Here is a 13753-nt window from a genome sequence, read left to right on the forward strand (position 1 = left end):
CTGTTCCAGTGTCTCCTGATTTCTGCATCAATGTGATTCCTCAGTGTTGTGAAGGAAGGTCCTGTTAAATCACAGTTCTGAGCTGTGATCTTGCAAAAAGATCAATAAATGCATTTAACTTCAAGCAGGGAGGCTGCTGGAGTCCCTCTGTGTACAAATTCCAGTGGAATTTATCTGTATTAGTGTAACTTTAAGAAAGTTGGTTTTATACCCAAAAAGTTGAAGTGCAGCCTGTTCCTGCTGTGCTCCCCAAACCTGTGGGAAGATGCTGAGCCCCAGGCAGGAGGGTCAGGTGGTTGTGCTGGATGGGAGGGGGTGGTCCAGACCCCCAGCTCCCGGTGTGGGGCAGCAGGCTACTGGCAATGAACAGTCGGTGGCTGCTGTGAAATCAGAGGGGGGACAGTGTTGGCACTGAGCCATGCTGCCTCTGGGTGCCCAGCAGGCACTGGGGAGGCTGGTGGAGAGGCCTGATGCAAGGTCCCACTGTCCTTCCCTCTTCAGCTATTCCAAAATTTGAGCTCCAAACTTTACATTGGATTTCTGGAGGAAGGTTTTGGGTACCTCCACCCTTTCCTTCATCGTGTGTTACACCTCCTGTGTGGTAGGGGGGCTGGCGGGAGGGTGCTGGGGTGACGGTGCTGGGGTGGCAGGAGGAGCTTTGGTTGGTGGTGTGTTCTGGGTGTGCAGGGGCTTTCCCATCTGGCGCCAGCCCCAGCTGACCTGCGGGGCGATGCACTGCACGTGGCATTTCTGCTTGGACCAGCCCGGGCTGCCGTACATCACAGGCAGGGAGGCGAGCTGGGGTGTGTGGTGGAGGGGGGGCTCTCCTGCCCCTGTCCCCTCCGCCGAGCTGCGAGGTGGTGCTGCCTCTCCAGAGAGAGCCTGTAACACTCAATTATTTAACAAAGCTGGCTGATAGCGGGGAATACCCTCCTGAAAGAGCTTGCTGGATAAATCAGCCTCTTCAAACGGCTGTGCAGGCTTGTGGCTGGAGCTGGCAGGCTGGTGGCGTACGGGTGGCGTGATAGCAGGTCTGAGGCGAACGGTCGCATCTCTTCTGTCCAGGCGAGGTGTGTTCGGCGGTGCTGCTGGGTGTTTGCTGTGGAAGTCACCTCTTGAGTGGTACGTACTTCGAGTGATGTGACTGGAGACTCCAAACGTTGGTGTGGGCGGTGTGCTGGCTGGAGGGCCTTTTGCAGTGGGTAAAGCTGTGCTGCTGGCACCTACCTGCCCCTGGAGCCGGCTGGGCAGTGGGTGCGGGGCTGCGGAGCCCCTGTGTCCTTGCCCCTGGCCTGCAGACAGCCCTGTGCATGGCCTGCAGTAGGAGTGCTGCAATCAAGCGCTGCAATCGCATTTTCCAGAGCCAAGCAGAGTCAAATCCACTTTACCTGGGGGAATTAGCTGAAAAATTAACAACTGATCTCCTGGTCCCAGCCTGCCGTGAGAGGGGCTGGGTGTGGGTGCAGGGGAAGAGTGGCAGCTCCATTCTGCACGGGCCAGACCTGGCCCCGGTGTCGCCTGCCCACGCTCCAGGCTGGGAGCTCAGGTCCTGGAAACGTTCACTCATTTCTTGATGAGTTGCCGGGCTCACAGTGTTCGTTGCGAGTGCTGCGGCACAAGTCCCCGCAGCATGGCTGGGTTGTCCCTGTGCCCCGCTCGTGGCCGCAGGATGCGTTCATCGCTGAAAGCCGTCCAGCGTGCAGTGTCATCGTCACCACGGGTGCCGCAGAGGGCTCCGCTCTCCCTTTCCTGTGCCCGCAGAGGGCAGCTGTCGCCGCAGCTGCCTACGTCACTGCTGGACCCGAACCAGTGCAGCCCCTAGGACCCAGCACCTCACCTCCGCCGTGGGCTGGGAGATGCCGAGATGCCGGTTCAGCCGAGGGCGATGGGATGCAGCCCACCCTTCGCTGCTGGTCTTGGGGGGACAAATGCCTCTCTATAGCAGCTGCCTGAGGCTGTGAGCACTCGGAGGGGCTCAGTCTGGCAGGGACCGCGTGGGGCTCTGCTGGTGCTGCAAGACCCTGTGCAGATACAACTTGCCTTTCCTTCCTGCCCTGTTGTTGCCTGGGGTCGGGGGTGATGCTGCAGCCAGGAGTGCCTGGAGCACAGCCAGCGCTCTCGGGGCTCACCACTGCTCCCCAGGGACATGGGGGGGGGGGGGGGGCGGGGGGGGGCAGGGCAGCGGCTGTCAGCATTGACATTTGGATGCTGTGGCAGGGGCATTGCTGGTCAGCCTTCAGCTGTAAGCTTTTACCAGCTTAAAATGCATTTTCCTGGGAGGGTAATTGGTACCCATGCTTAGTGCGGCATGTCCAGGGCGCTCAGCCCCTGAGAGGATGCCAGGGACGTGGGGACACAGGTTGGACGCGTGTAGGGGCCATGTGCTGGCAATGACCCCGGGGGGTGCCAGGCTGTGGGGGGGAGATGTCACAGACCCCAGCAGTGGTGGGGGCATGGGATGAATGAAGGGGCTGTGCAGTGGCGTGTGGCCAGTGCACATTTGCCAGCCACAGTGCTTGCTTTGTGCCGGCACCGGCAGTGGGCTTCTGCTGTGCTCCCTGCTCTGCTCCCGGCTTTCTGCCTGGGCTAGCAGCAGTTTATTATGGAGATCAAAGATCTTCATGGAAAATCAGAAGTGGCTGGAGTATTTATTGCCAGTGAACTTCACTGCCCCACTGCACTTGCTTCTCTGGATGCCTACAACCCTTTGTGGACCTATCCCTGGGTGATGCGAACCACACTCTGGCAGCTCAAGCCTTTGTCTTGTCACTGTCCCCGTCAACCCAGGACACTGGCCAGGCTCCCAGGTGGCAGCGCGGGATTTACCTCCAGGAGTTGTTCTTGGCACCTCCACTGCGTGCTGGTACAGCGCTTGCTGACGGTGCACGTGGTGGGGGTTCCCAGCAGGGTGGCACCATGCCCACGACTGATCGATGGCTGCAGCTTAAGTAACTATTTTTATTTTTCAGCGGTATTTTTTCCCCTGCTATGGCTCTTGCCCTTTGTGCTGTGACTACGTGCATCTGCAGGGATTCACCCACCTCCCGGCTCTATGGCAGTAGGATGATGGATGTGGTCTCTCCCTAGGAGGACAGCACAGAGCTGTAGGATCGGCTGTGAGCTCACCACCACCACCGCGGCAAGTACAGAGCAGCTCTTTTAAGGTTTGATCTGGTTCCTATAGAAACTGGAGGTTGCTCCTGCCTGGTGCCTGTGCCAGCAGCCAGTGGTGCACCCCAGGGAGCAGGGCAGCTGGGGATGGGAGGGAGCAGGGTACGGCACAGCACCTCAGTGCTGCCGCTGCCTTTCCCTGTGCCTTGTAGCCCCCTCTGCTTCCTTGCTCCACTCCTGCCCCGTGGCTGGGCCATGCTGAGCCCCATCATGGCTCTCCACTCCCCTCCAGCCACACAGGGTGGTTGTGGGTCCCTCGGCTGGATGTGCTTCTCCTTGTCCTGGCAGAGCCCTTAGTAGGACAAGGGACTCGCTTCCGTCACATGCTGGGTTGTATGCTGCAGTATGGTGCCGCTGGCGTTCCCAGCCATGCGGTCTCTGTGGTGACACCTCTGCTCTTGCCCTCCTTGCCAAAATCACCACTGGAGAAGCCTGAGAACTTTAAAAGAACGTCCTGGTGGGCACCTCCATCCTGGGCAATGCTCTGGGGGCGAATAACCCAGGGATGGTGGGTCCATCAGCTCCTGAGCCCCAAGGGTCTGCTGTTTCCCCTCCACTGCCTGGCACTATGGGCTGTCCTGTTGCGGGCAGATGGTGGGGGTGCTTGTGCCACTTGGTGGGCTCACGTCTCCAAGGGAGGTCTTGGTTCCCCCCTGGGTGCTGGAGCAGCTCTTCTCCTCCCCTGCAGCAGGCTGCGGACTCGGTGAGACCCTCCGCCTCACCTGCCTGCCCTTTACGGATTGCTCCGGAAGGATGATCGCAGCCCTCTGCAAACTACCTCATCCCCGGAGCAGGGGCCAAGCATCAACCATGGCACAAATCCAGAGCAGCCTGGGGGAGCCCTGCACTGCTGCCCTCCTCTGTGCCCCGCACCCGTGCCCAAACACATGGCTCCGTGCTGCCCAGGCACCTGCCCGGGGCTGGCTCTGCCCAGCAGGGGGACGAAGATGCTGTGAAGAGACCCCACCGAGCACATGTCCCACCGGGTGTGTTGTCCCCTCGTAGCATGTGGCAGCCAAGCAGCTCCACTGAGCCGGAGCCCGTTGCTGGCCAAGCTGGCAGCGGGAGGCTTCTTCCCACTGCCCTTGTGCTGCTGCCGGGTTTGCTCATCCTGGCAGGCATCGCTCCCGGCCAGGGCCCAGTGCCGGCAAGAGGAGCTGCGGGCTGGGCCCTGTGGCCTCCTTTCACTGCTGCCTGAAGATGGCAAGAGATATTTTAGGAGAACGTGACAACACTCTGCTCCTGTGTTTTCACCCCCTTCCCACCTGCCCACTGTGAGAGCTCAGCTCCGCTGGCAAGGCTCTGGCTCCCGTGGAACCTGCCAGGATGGGTGCAATGGGGCCAGCATGCACTGCTTCTTTGTTGAGGAGCTGAATACCTGGACCCACCAGCATGGGGTGCCTGCACCAGGCTCTTGTGATGCCCAGGTGGGTGCTGAGCTCCTGCCCCAGTGCTGCCCACCTGCCTGGGCCAGCTGGAGGGGAAAGGGCTGAATCCTATCCCACCAGTGTGCTGCTCCTTGGTGACTCAGGGGATCCCCTATAGCATGGCTGTGGAGACCACCTGTGCCCTGCGGATGGGGTGCTGTGGGTGCCTGCTGGGCTTTGCCCAGGGAGGGGCTTCTGTTGGCAGGGATGAGCTGGATTCGGCCCGTGGTCCCCATGGCACTGCCTGCCCCTCATCAGGTCCCCAACGGGAGCGTGGGGGATGGCAGGACCCGCTGCTGGCTGGGGGGTTGCCAAAGCTGGGGGTGGGGGTAAGGCTGTCCCATGGCATGTGCCTGCAAGGAGTGGGGAGGGGATGGGGCAGAGCTGGTGCCCCCAGCCCCTTCTGACTACTGACAGCCTCCCTGGGGCCCATCTGTGGCCCCACAGCACCGTGCACGGGGGCAGGATGGGGCACAGCGAGGACGCTGCTGAGCCCCCGCTTCGGGAACGGAGAGCAGGATGGCACAGGGGGGCCACCCCCTCACCCCTCCACGGGGAGTGGGCCCGTGCTGCACCCGGGGGCATTTCCAGCCCCCCCCTCCCCTGCCTTGTCCCTGCCGCCTGCCCTTGGGCTGGCATCCCGGGCAGGGGCCTGGCACAGCACAGAGGGGCTGGCTGGGGGCCGGGCCGCTCCCCCGCTCCCTCCTAGCAGCCGAGGAGTTAAAAACTCAGCCCTTGTGATGAATATTTAACAGCAGTGCACAGGCTGGAGCGGAGGATTTCTGCGGGCTGCCGGGCGCTGCCAGCGCTGCCTCCCGCCCAGCCCCGCCGCCGGCCCGGGCGCACTGCGGAGGACGGGGCGTCGCGGCGGGGCCGCTGCCCACCGGTGCCTGTCCCTGCCGCCAGCATGGGGACACAGGGGCTGGGGATAACTTTTCTGACTTTGCCTCTCGTCGTGCGAGCAGCCGCGGGAGGTGAGATGCGCCGCCTTCCCGCCCTCCTCCCGGGGCACCTGGGGTGGCCGGAGGGGACACGGCGGGTCCCCACGGTGGGAGAGGACCGGGGTCGGGGGCTGCGGGGCTGTGGTCGCCTGTGCCAGCCCTGGTTATCCCCTCCCCTTTCCCCCGTGCTGGGGGGTGACGTGGGGCCGGGGTGCTGGGGGCAGCTGCACCAGCAGGGCTGGAGGTAGGGACTGGGGCACCTGGCCTGGCCCAGGAGCCGTCCCCTGCCCTCGTCCCCTGCCCTCCCGCCATCCTCCTCCCCACTAGTGGATGTCCCTTCTGTGCCACCAGGCTTGGGGAGGTCCCAGCCCACCCTGGGCTATCTGACTTGGCAGGAGGTGTCCAGGCCAGCCAGGGTCCCCTTGGGGCATTTGGGTCTTGGGCTTCGGCTCATCTGCCCCACAGCCCTGCACCACTGGGAACCACTAAGGAAGATGAAAGCTCTGAGCAAACTGGGGCTGCTCTCCTGGGGCTGAGGCACTGGGGTGCTCACCTGCGTTTGGGTCAGGCTGGTGGCAGCAAGCGCTACCCTGGCTCCTGGCAGAAGATGCTCGAGGTCGGGTGAGGGCTGGTGGATGTGGCTCTGGGGGTCTCCCAGGAACTCGGCTTCCCCTTGGACAGGAAGGAAAGCCCGAGGTCCCTGCCCTGGGGACCCTCTGAGTCCTGCACCATCCCAGCTCTCCTCTGGGGCTGGTGTCTCCTGTACCGCTGTAGTAAGGATTTGGATGCGGTGCTGCAGGCTGGGGCCACGAGCAGCACAGGTGGAGGCAGGCAGGGCTGCCTTTGTCCCGCTGGTCCGAGCGGCTGCGGCTGGCATGAGAACATGGCTTGGCTCGCCTGCAGCCGGCCCACTGGCACAGTCCCTTGGTCATCAGCAGAGACTACTCATGTAGGCTGGCCCCAAGCAGCTCCGGGTTTCTCTGTACCTCCTGCCAGGAGCAGGACAGGGAGCTGAGCAGGGAAGGGCTGTGCTTCCTGGCTCCCATTGCAGAGCTGATGGCCCTGGGTGGATGTGCAGACAGCAGGAGCCAGGTTCTGGCTTCCTCAGCATCCCACCAGCATCTCCTCAGCATTCCCTGCGTCTGCTGCTCCAGCACCCAGCATCGAGTGCATGGTTGCTGTGGCCACCTCGAGTGGGGGAAGCAGTGCTGGTGGGAGTTCGGTAGCCCTGAGTGACGGGGTAAGCCATCGTCCCTGAAGCATGGGCACAGGCCTGCCCACCGCCATCCCCTGCCTGCTACAGCCCCCCGCAACCGCATTCTGCTGCCAGTCCACCCACGGGAGCCACGGGAAGCACCAGGGGAGGGCTGCGGCAGCCCCCCACTCAGCTCCCTGCTCACCCAGGGCTGCTGGGGGGTGGGCAAGGCATCTGGTGTGGGACGAGGGGCTGCCTCGGCTCCCCAGGGTGGGTAAGGGGGGGATGGCCTCACAGCAGCTGGGGAAGGAGCCCCGCAAGCAGCGAGGTTTGGCCGCCTTGGAGAGGATTGGAGTGATGCTGAGGGAGGTTTCCCTGTAGAGCGGCCGGGGGAGGCAGGGAGAGTGTGAAAACACCAGCGCCAAGAATAACCAGGATGAAAACGAGTGCCAGCAGGACCCCCAGCTGCAATGAGGAGTGTCCCCATTGTTGGGGGGCTGGGCACGGCTGCAGGTGGGTTTGGGGAGTGGGTGCTTGGCTCCGTTGCCTGCCCTGAGCTCTCCTCTCTCCCGCAGGGCAGTGGTGTTATGACTCACAGGACCCCAAATGCGGTGAGTGGTGCCACGTGCGGGATGGGGTGTGCTGGGGCTGTGCAGGGCTCAGGCCCCCACGTCTCCCCACAGCCTGGCTGTGGGCACCCTGAGCAGCATCAGTGAGGCTGCAGTCAGGAGCATGGCTTGGAAAAGGGCAAATTCCCCCATATCACACCAAGGTAGGTGGTTAGAGGAGCTCCACTTCCAGGCGTGCTGGTGCAGAGACTGGAGACAGGTGCCTGAGCCCCTTGGAGCAGCTTGGCCCCGGTCTCCCACCCCAGCCAGGTCTGGGTGCTCCTGGGGCAGCCTTCTCCCTTTCACCTGAAGCGAATTAAATCCTGGATTTAAAATATGGATTAGCAACCCCAGCAAGGCGCAGGCATCGAGGGGCCTGGGGGCACAGGGGCCCGGCTCGAGGACGGACGGCTCCGTTTGGGCAGGTGGTAAGCCCTGCCTGCCAGTGCTGGGGAAGGGAAGCATGGCTGGGGGCACTTTGTCTCAAAGCATGCAAATAGCTTGTAAAAGGTTAATTAAGGATCAACGAGCATTTAATCAGCTGTTACAGCCCAACTGTTTTATAGGTCTTGGGTTTACATGCCCCGTGCCCAGCTGCCGTGGCATATCGGCCGTGGCCGGTGCATGTAAATCGCTGGGCTCCACTTATCCCTGCTGGACCAGCACTTGGTGTTACCAGCGATTTAATGTCACCAGGCCGGCGGCGAGGGCAGGTTTTGGCAGGGAAGCAGGGCCGGTGGGAAGCAGCTCGGGCAGCATGGAGCCGGCCATGTGCCCACACCAGGGCCACGGGGAGAGGTCCCTTAATGAAGGCACAGGGTAATTTGTGGTGCCACCCAGCAGCACCATGCTGGGGAGCTGGGGAGGCAGCAGCATGGCCAGGCTGTGGATCCCAGGGTTTCCAGGCAAAAAGCTGCCTGGACTAACAAGAAAAGAAGGGAAGGAGACAGGGCTTAAGCCTGGGGGGCAGGAGGTGGGAGTGAGCATGGGTCTGGGGTTTTGTCTGACCAAAAGGAAGGTAGGTAAGTGTGCCAGCTGAGCAGGGGACAGCTCCCCCAGAGCCTGGTTGTACCCAAAGGCTGCCCCACCACAGCGTGTGCTGGAGCAGAGCCTGTGGTGCCTGGGGAGAAATGCCCTGAGCTCCCCCAGGACCGGGGGTGCCCTGGGTGAACAGGGCTGGTGACATCGGGGGAGCTCCCGTTCCCTGGGTGGAACTGCAGCCCAGCCGCTGGCAGTGCCCACTGCTGATGCTGACACCCCAGGCAGCCCGGGCTGCCCCTGGGCCACCAGGGGAAGGAGCAGGGTGTCACGGCAGCCATACCAGGGGCTGTGGTGTGGGGGGGCAGGGACTGGTGCGGCCCCACAGCTGGCTTTTCTTGCAGGGACAGTCAGAAGGGGCTGGGAGAAAATCCTGCCCTTCACTAGTGGCAGTCTGGAGGGATGGACGATGCTGCCAGGCTAAATATAGTCCCCGGCCCCGTGAGGAAATCCTGCTGAATTATGGATGAGGCTGCAATAAGCCCCCACTCATCAATAGGGAGGAAGGTTGGCCGGGCAGGAGGGTGGCTTCCATGGGATGCAAGCAAGCACATTGAGGCTGGCTGGGCCAGCCTCGGCCCTGTGTCCCCCCTGGGGTAGCAGTGGCTGGGTGGCTGCCCACGGTGCCCCTGCTCCTCCTCTGCAGGCCCCAGCCACTGGAAGGAGCTGAAAGCCACGTGTGGCGGTGACAAGCAGTCCCCCGTGAACATCGACAGGCGCCGGCTGCAGCGGGACGGTGGCCTTGGGGACATCCTTTTTGAGGGCTACGACCAGGCTCCCCCGGGCAAGTGGAGGCTGGCAAACGATGGGCACACAGGTGCGTGCTGCAGGTGGGCACCCTCCCCTGCCCCGGCTCCTTGGGCACCATCCCAGCCAGGGCTCAGCTCCACCACCGCTTTGTGTTAGCACGGGGATGAAGCCTGGGGAGAATGAGCCCAGGTGTGCCAGGGCTGTCCCGCATCCAAACTCTCAGCCTTACCCTGTCCTGCTTCCCTCGCAGTGATGCTGAGCCTGGTGAGTGAGTCGGCCTCTGAGCACATCGCCATCAGCGGCGGGGGCCTCCCCGGCAGGTACCGTGCCCTGCAGCTCCACTTCCACTGGGGCAGCTCAGCCGGGAATGGCTCTGAGCACACCCTCGACGGACGCCAGCTCCCCATGGAGGTAGGCGAGAAAAAGCACCCATTGCCCTGTATTGCCCTGTCTGGGTGGCCCCTGAGTCCTTGGTGTGATAGGACAGCATGCTGCTGCTGCGTCCCGAGGGTGCCATGCAGTGGGGTGCCAGGGCTCTGCGGTGTGGCACTGTCGAGTCTGGCTGTGCTCGCCATCACTGCAGCCTTGTGCTGGTGCTGGGGTACAAGCAGCCGCTGCGCAGGGCACCTGAGTGGTTAAAAAGCAGCTGATGTGAGACTCAAGGTCTTTCTTTATCGTGTGTGGGCTAAGCTGCCTTGTTGGAGGCCCTCAGCGGCGTTTGGAGGGCTCTGCACCCTGCTGGGACCGCACGCTGAGTCAGTGAATGCAAGCAAGAGTGCAGGAGCATGCTGTGCCAAGCGCACTGGGATCCTTCTGGGTGAAAAAGGCTCTGTGCCTCTAAAATATTAATTGTCTGCCAGAGGAGAGCAAAATTTATGTATTGTGGCTGGCAGGCTCCCCGGGACTGCTGGTCCACTTTCTGCACCCCCTTCAAAGGACGCTTGCTTCATGGGGGTGCTTTGATCCTCCGAGCAGCCTCTCTGCAGGAGCGCCCATGGGACCTGGGACTGGGAGGGCTTTTCTGGGGGGTGGTTGGCTCAGCATCTGGCCGCCCCAGGCTGGCCAGGTTGATCTGTGGGCGAGTGCCCCGCTGCCAGGGGTCAGCTGGGGGTGGTTGCCCACACTTGGCCCCTCCGTGCTTTCCCCAGCTGCACATTGTCCACATCAATGTCAAGTACCGGACGCTGGCAGAGGCCAAGGGTCATCCCAACGGGCTGGCTGTCCTTGGCTTCTTCTTCCAGGTGGGTTTGTGGGGACTCACACTGCTGGTGGGTTGGGGGGGGGGGGGGCGCCCCAGGATCAGGCTGCTTGCAGTGCGGCTTGGGGAGCATTGCACAGCTGCCCCGAGGGAGCGAGGGTGGGCGGGAGGGCTGGGTGAAGGCCAGGAGGTGCTGCGGAACCTCAGTGGCAAAAGGTGCCATGATCCCCCACCAGCTTCGCTCAAGGGGGTGCTGACTGGGAGCTCTTTCCTGCTGCCCCTCTGCGGCGATGTGGGGCTGGGGATGGCTCTGCCTGCGGATGCTCGGTGGTGCAGGATGACCCAGCTCTGCCCTGCCCGGGCTCTGCCCTGCCCCAGCTGCTTGCTTCCCCCTCTGCAGGTCTCCGAAACCCCTAACACCAACTACAACACCATTGTGGCAGGGCTGAGGAATGTCTCCCATGCTGGTGAGTCCCCTCCTCGTCAGGGCAGGGGTGGAACGGGGAGAGACCCCAGTGTGGGAGGGCAGGGGTGTGCCCCAGTGGGTTGGGTAGGGGGGGACCTGCTAGACCGTGGGGCTATCTGGCTGAAGGGAAACCGCTGAGGGTGGCCCTGCTGTCCCTGCTACATCCCCGGCACGGGGTGGGCTGAGTGCTCACATCTTGCCCTGCAGGGGACTCTGTGGATTTGGCCTCCACCTTCCGCCTGAGCACCCTGCTGCCGCATGCCGGCTGGCTCTCCAGGTACTACCGCTACCAGGGCTCCCTCACCACCCCTGACTGCAGCGAGGTCGTCGTCTGGACTGTCTTTGAGGAGCCAGTGGAGATCGGCCGGGAGCAGGTACTGGCATGCACAGCCCCGTGTCCAAAAGGCCGGACTCCCCGGGTGGCCCATCTACTTGCCCTTCCTGACCCCTAAGCAGCACAGGGAAAGTCATTTCTGTAATAACGCTCCTGGCAACCAATTAGTTTTATGGGGGTTAAGTAATGAGGCCATGGCCACATGCCAGCAAGGAGAAATCCCATCCACAGAGCTCTCCTGCCCAGCCTAAGTATTCAGAAGGTGAAATGGGAGTGAACCCATTGGAGCTTGGAAGATGCTCCAAGGAGGTGGGTGGGTGCCTGGATGGATGAAGTTCTCCTCTGCTGCCCAGGCATCTTAGTAGACGAGTCCTTGAGGCAGTCATGGACCAGCCACTTTGTAAGTGCTCAGCACAGGCACTGAAACACAATTGACTCCTTTAAAACTCAAGACCCCGTCCCTGTAAGGACCTGCCTCATGTACTTACCCTACGGGTCTGGTTTCAGGAAAGCAGCGAGGGGTGGTGGGAGGACTTGTGCCGGTGTGGGGCCACGCCATGGGTCGTGCACCATCGGCAGTGGGGTAGCATGAGAGGGGACTCACAAGCAGGGAGGGGCTCAGGGTGCCCAGCAAAGTGCCTGCCCACCCTGCCTCTCCCCCTGCACAGCTGCGGGCGTTCGTCAGCACCCTCCACTTCCCGGCCACCGGCTCCACGCTCCTAAAAATGACCAACAACTTCCGCCCGCCGCAGCCCCTCCGCAGCAGGAAGGTTTTCGCCTCCAGGGCGGCCACGGCCAGTGGCGGGTCCCCACATGGGGGCCACCACCACCTCCTGTCCCCCCTGCTCCTCCTGGGCCTGCTTGGCCCCTTCTCATCAACTCTGTAGGGTCTAACCCAGCCTTTCAATGGTCTCCGCATGAGCATCGCCCTGCTGCAATGGTGACAGGGAGGTGCTGCATCTCTTTCATGGGTGAATGGGAAAAAAACATAACAAAAAAGCATGTCAGGACCTTGGCTGGTGAAGATTTTGCAAACCTGGATCTTTGCAAGCCTGGAGCTGCCCTGCAATGTCCCTCTACCCGGGCGGTGGCAGCCGCTGGGAGAAGGATGGTCTAGGGGCTGGAATAAAGCCGAGGTTCTTGCCAGCGGCTGTGGGTTGCTGCCTCTTTGGCTCTGTGTCCCTTCAATGTGGCTGGGGCAGGGTACTTGGCACGGGGGTGCAGGGTTAGTGGGGAGGGACCTGGGGGACCGTGTCTGGGTGGCACTTGGGGATACTGGCCCCATGCATGGCCATGCAGGCAGGCATGAGGCTTCCCCTCTCCTTCTGGTGCAACAGATTCCCAGGGCCAAATCCTGACCCTGCAAGTGGCTCAGGGTCCTTGCAGTCCCTGTGCTTGCAGACACTGCCCTGCTGCTTTCCCCAGGGTTGGGGCTGGCTGTTGTAGGGACGGGGCTGTCCCCGGGGCCACAGCACTACTCAGTGCTCTGGGGCAGGTCGCAGGGAACCGATGGCTTTTTCCATGGAGCTAATTTTACTCTGGCAGAAATAGCTGCAGCTGCTGGCACTGCTCCTGTGCTGCCTGCTGAGGTGGGGGCAGAGTCAGGGCCCAGACGAACGGGATGGTTCATAATTAATGTGCTGAAGCTCCAGGCGTGTTCCTGTCTTCTCCTGAATTATGGGTGTTAGAGCACAGGTTGCTATATGGGAGCAGAGTGAGGCAGGTTGAGGTTTTCATCATTTCTGGGGAGAAACCGCTGCTCCAGCCCCTCCCCCTGCCAACCTGCCCAAGGGGTGGCTGCAGCACCCATGGGTGCAGAGGCCTGAGCATCCTCCTGGCACAAGGCTTGGGTTCCCTCTGAAGCCCACAGGGGGGAAGGGGCATCTTCAGCGGGTGAAGGGGCCCAGCTGAAGGCCCCATGGTCCCTGTGAGGGAGTGCTTGCAGGCCCCTGCAGGTGCCAGGGCTCTATAAAGCCACCCCAGAGCTCAGGTTTGGGGTCTCAGAGCAGCCGCCCTGCTATGGGGAGGGGACAGCAGAGCTACTGCTCCTGCCTGGGGGTGCCAGGTGCCATGGGGCCTGCAGCGCACACGGGATGCTGAGCACGAGATGCTGCGTGGGGATGCCGAGCAGGGGATGCTGCGTGGGGATGCCGAGCGCGGGATGCTGCGTGGGGATGCTGAGCGTGGGATGCTGTGTGGGGCTGGCGAGCGCGGGATGCTGCGTGGGGATGCCGAGTGCGGGATGCTGCGTGGGGATGCCGAGCGCGGGATGCTGCGTGGGGATGCTGAGCGTGGGATGCTGTGTGGGGCTGGCGAGCGTGGGATGCTGTGTGGGGATGCCGGGTGCGGGATGCTGTGCAGGGATGCCGAGCGCGGGACGCCACATGCAGCCGCAGCCCCCTGCCACCAGCGCGGTGGTGGCCATCGCCCAGCTTGGTAATTCCCGCCCGGCTCCAGCTTGTGCCGGCTGGCGGCAGCAGCCCGCTCAGGGCCCTGCGCTCACCTTCCCCCCCGGACCGTGTGAATCAAGGGGGCTCAGCCCCGGCACCGCCGGCAGCGTGCGGCCACGCTCGCCCCGTGTGCCCCCCGGCAGCCCGGGCTGCCGCCGCCTCAGGGGCTGAGCCC

The 13753-nt window shown here is 62.8% G+C and overlaps 1 protein-coding gene across 3 annotated transcripts; it reads left to right on the forward strand.

Annotated features, from left to right (window-relative positions):
* The first annotated feature begins 796 nt into the window (after positions 1-796).
* On the forward strand, positions 797-12294 carry LOC102048790 (carbonic anhydrase 15-like). Of its 3 annotated transcripts, XM_055700950.1 has the most exons (10): positions 797-1122; positions 2970-3164; positions 3860-4598; positions 7310-7506; positions 9027-9197; positions 9381-9541; positions 10279-10371; positions 10729-10795; positions 11002-11168; positions 11797-12294. In XM_055700950.1, the coding sequence occupies exons 4-10, from the start codon at positions 7467-7469 to the stop codon at positions 12013-12015; spliced, it is 918 nt and encodes a 305-aa protein (XP_055556925.1). In that variant the 5' UTR covers positions 797-1122; positions 2970-3164; positions 3860-4598; positions 7310-7466; the 3' UTR covers positions 12016-12294. The 3 variants fall into 3 exon arrangements, with proteins under 3 accessions (XP_055556925.1, XP_055556924.1, XP_055556926.1); XM_055700949.1 differs by lacking the exons at positions 797-1122; positions 2970-3164; positions 3860-4598 and adding an exon at positions 5387-5572 and having other exon boundaries at positions 7310-7345; XM_055700951.1 differs by lacking the exons at positions 797-1122; positions 2970-3164; positions 3860-4598 and adding an exon at positions 5531-5572.
* The last annotated feature ends 1459 nt before the right edge of the window (positions 12295-13753 follow it).

The sequence above is a fragment of the Falco cherrug genome, chromosome 1 (assembly GCF_023634085.1).
Source record: "Falco cherrug isolate bFalChe1 chromosome 1, bFalChe1.pri, whole genome shotgun sequence".
Classification (NCBI taxonomy): domain Eukaryota; kingdom Metazoa; phylum Chordata; class Aves; order Falconiformes; family Falconidae; genus Falco; species Falco cherrug.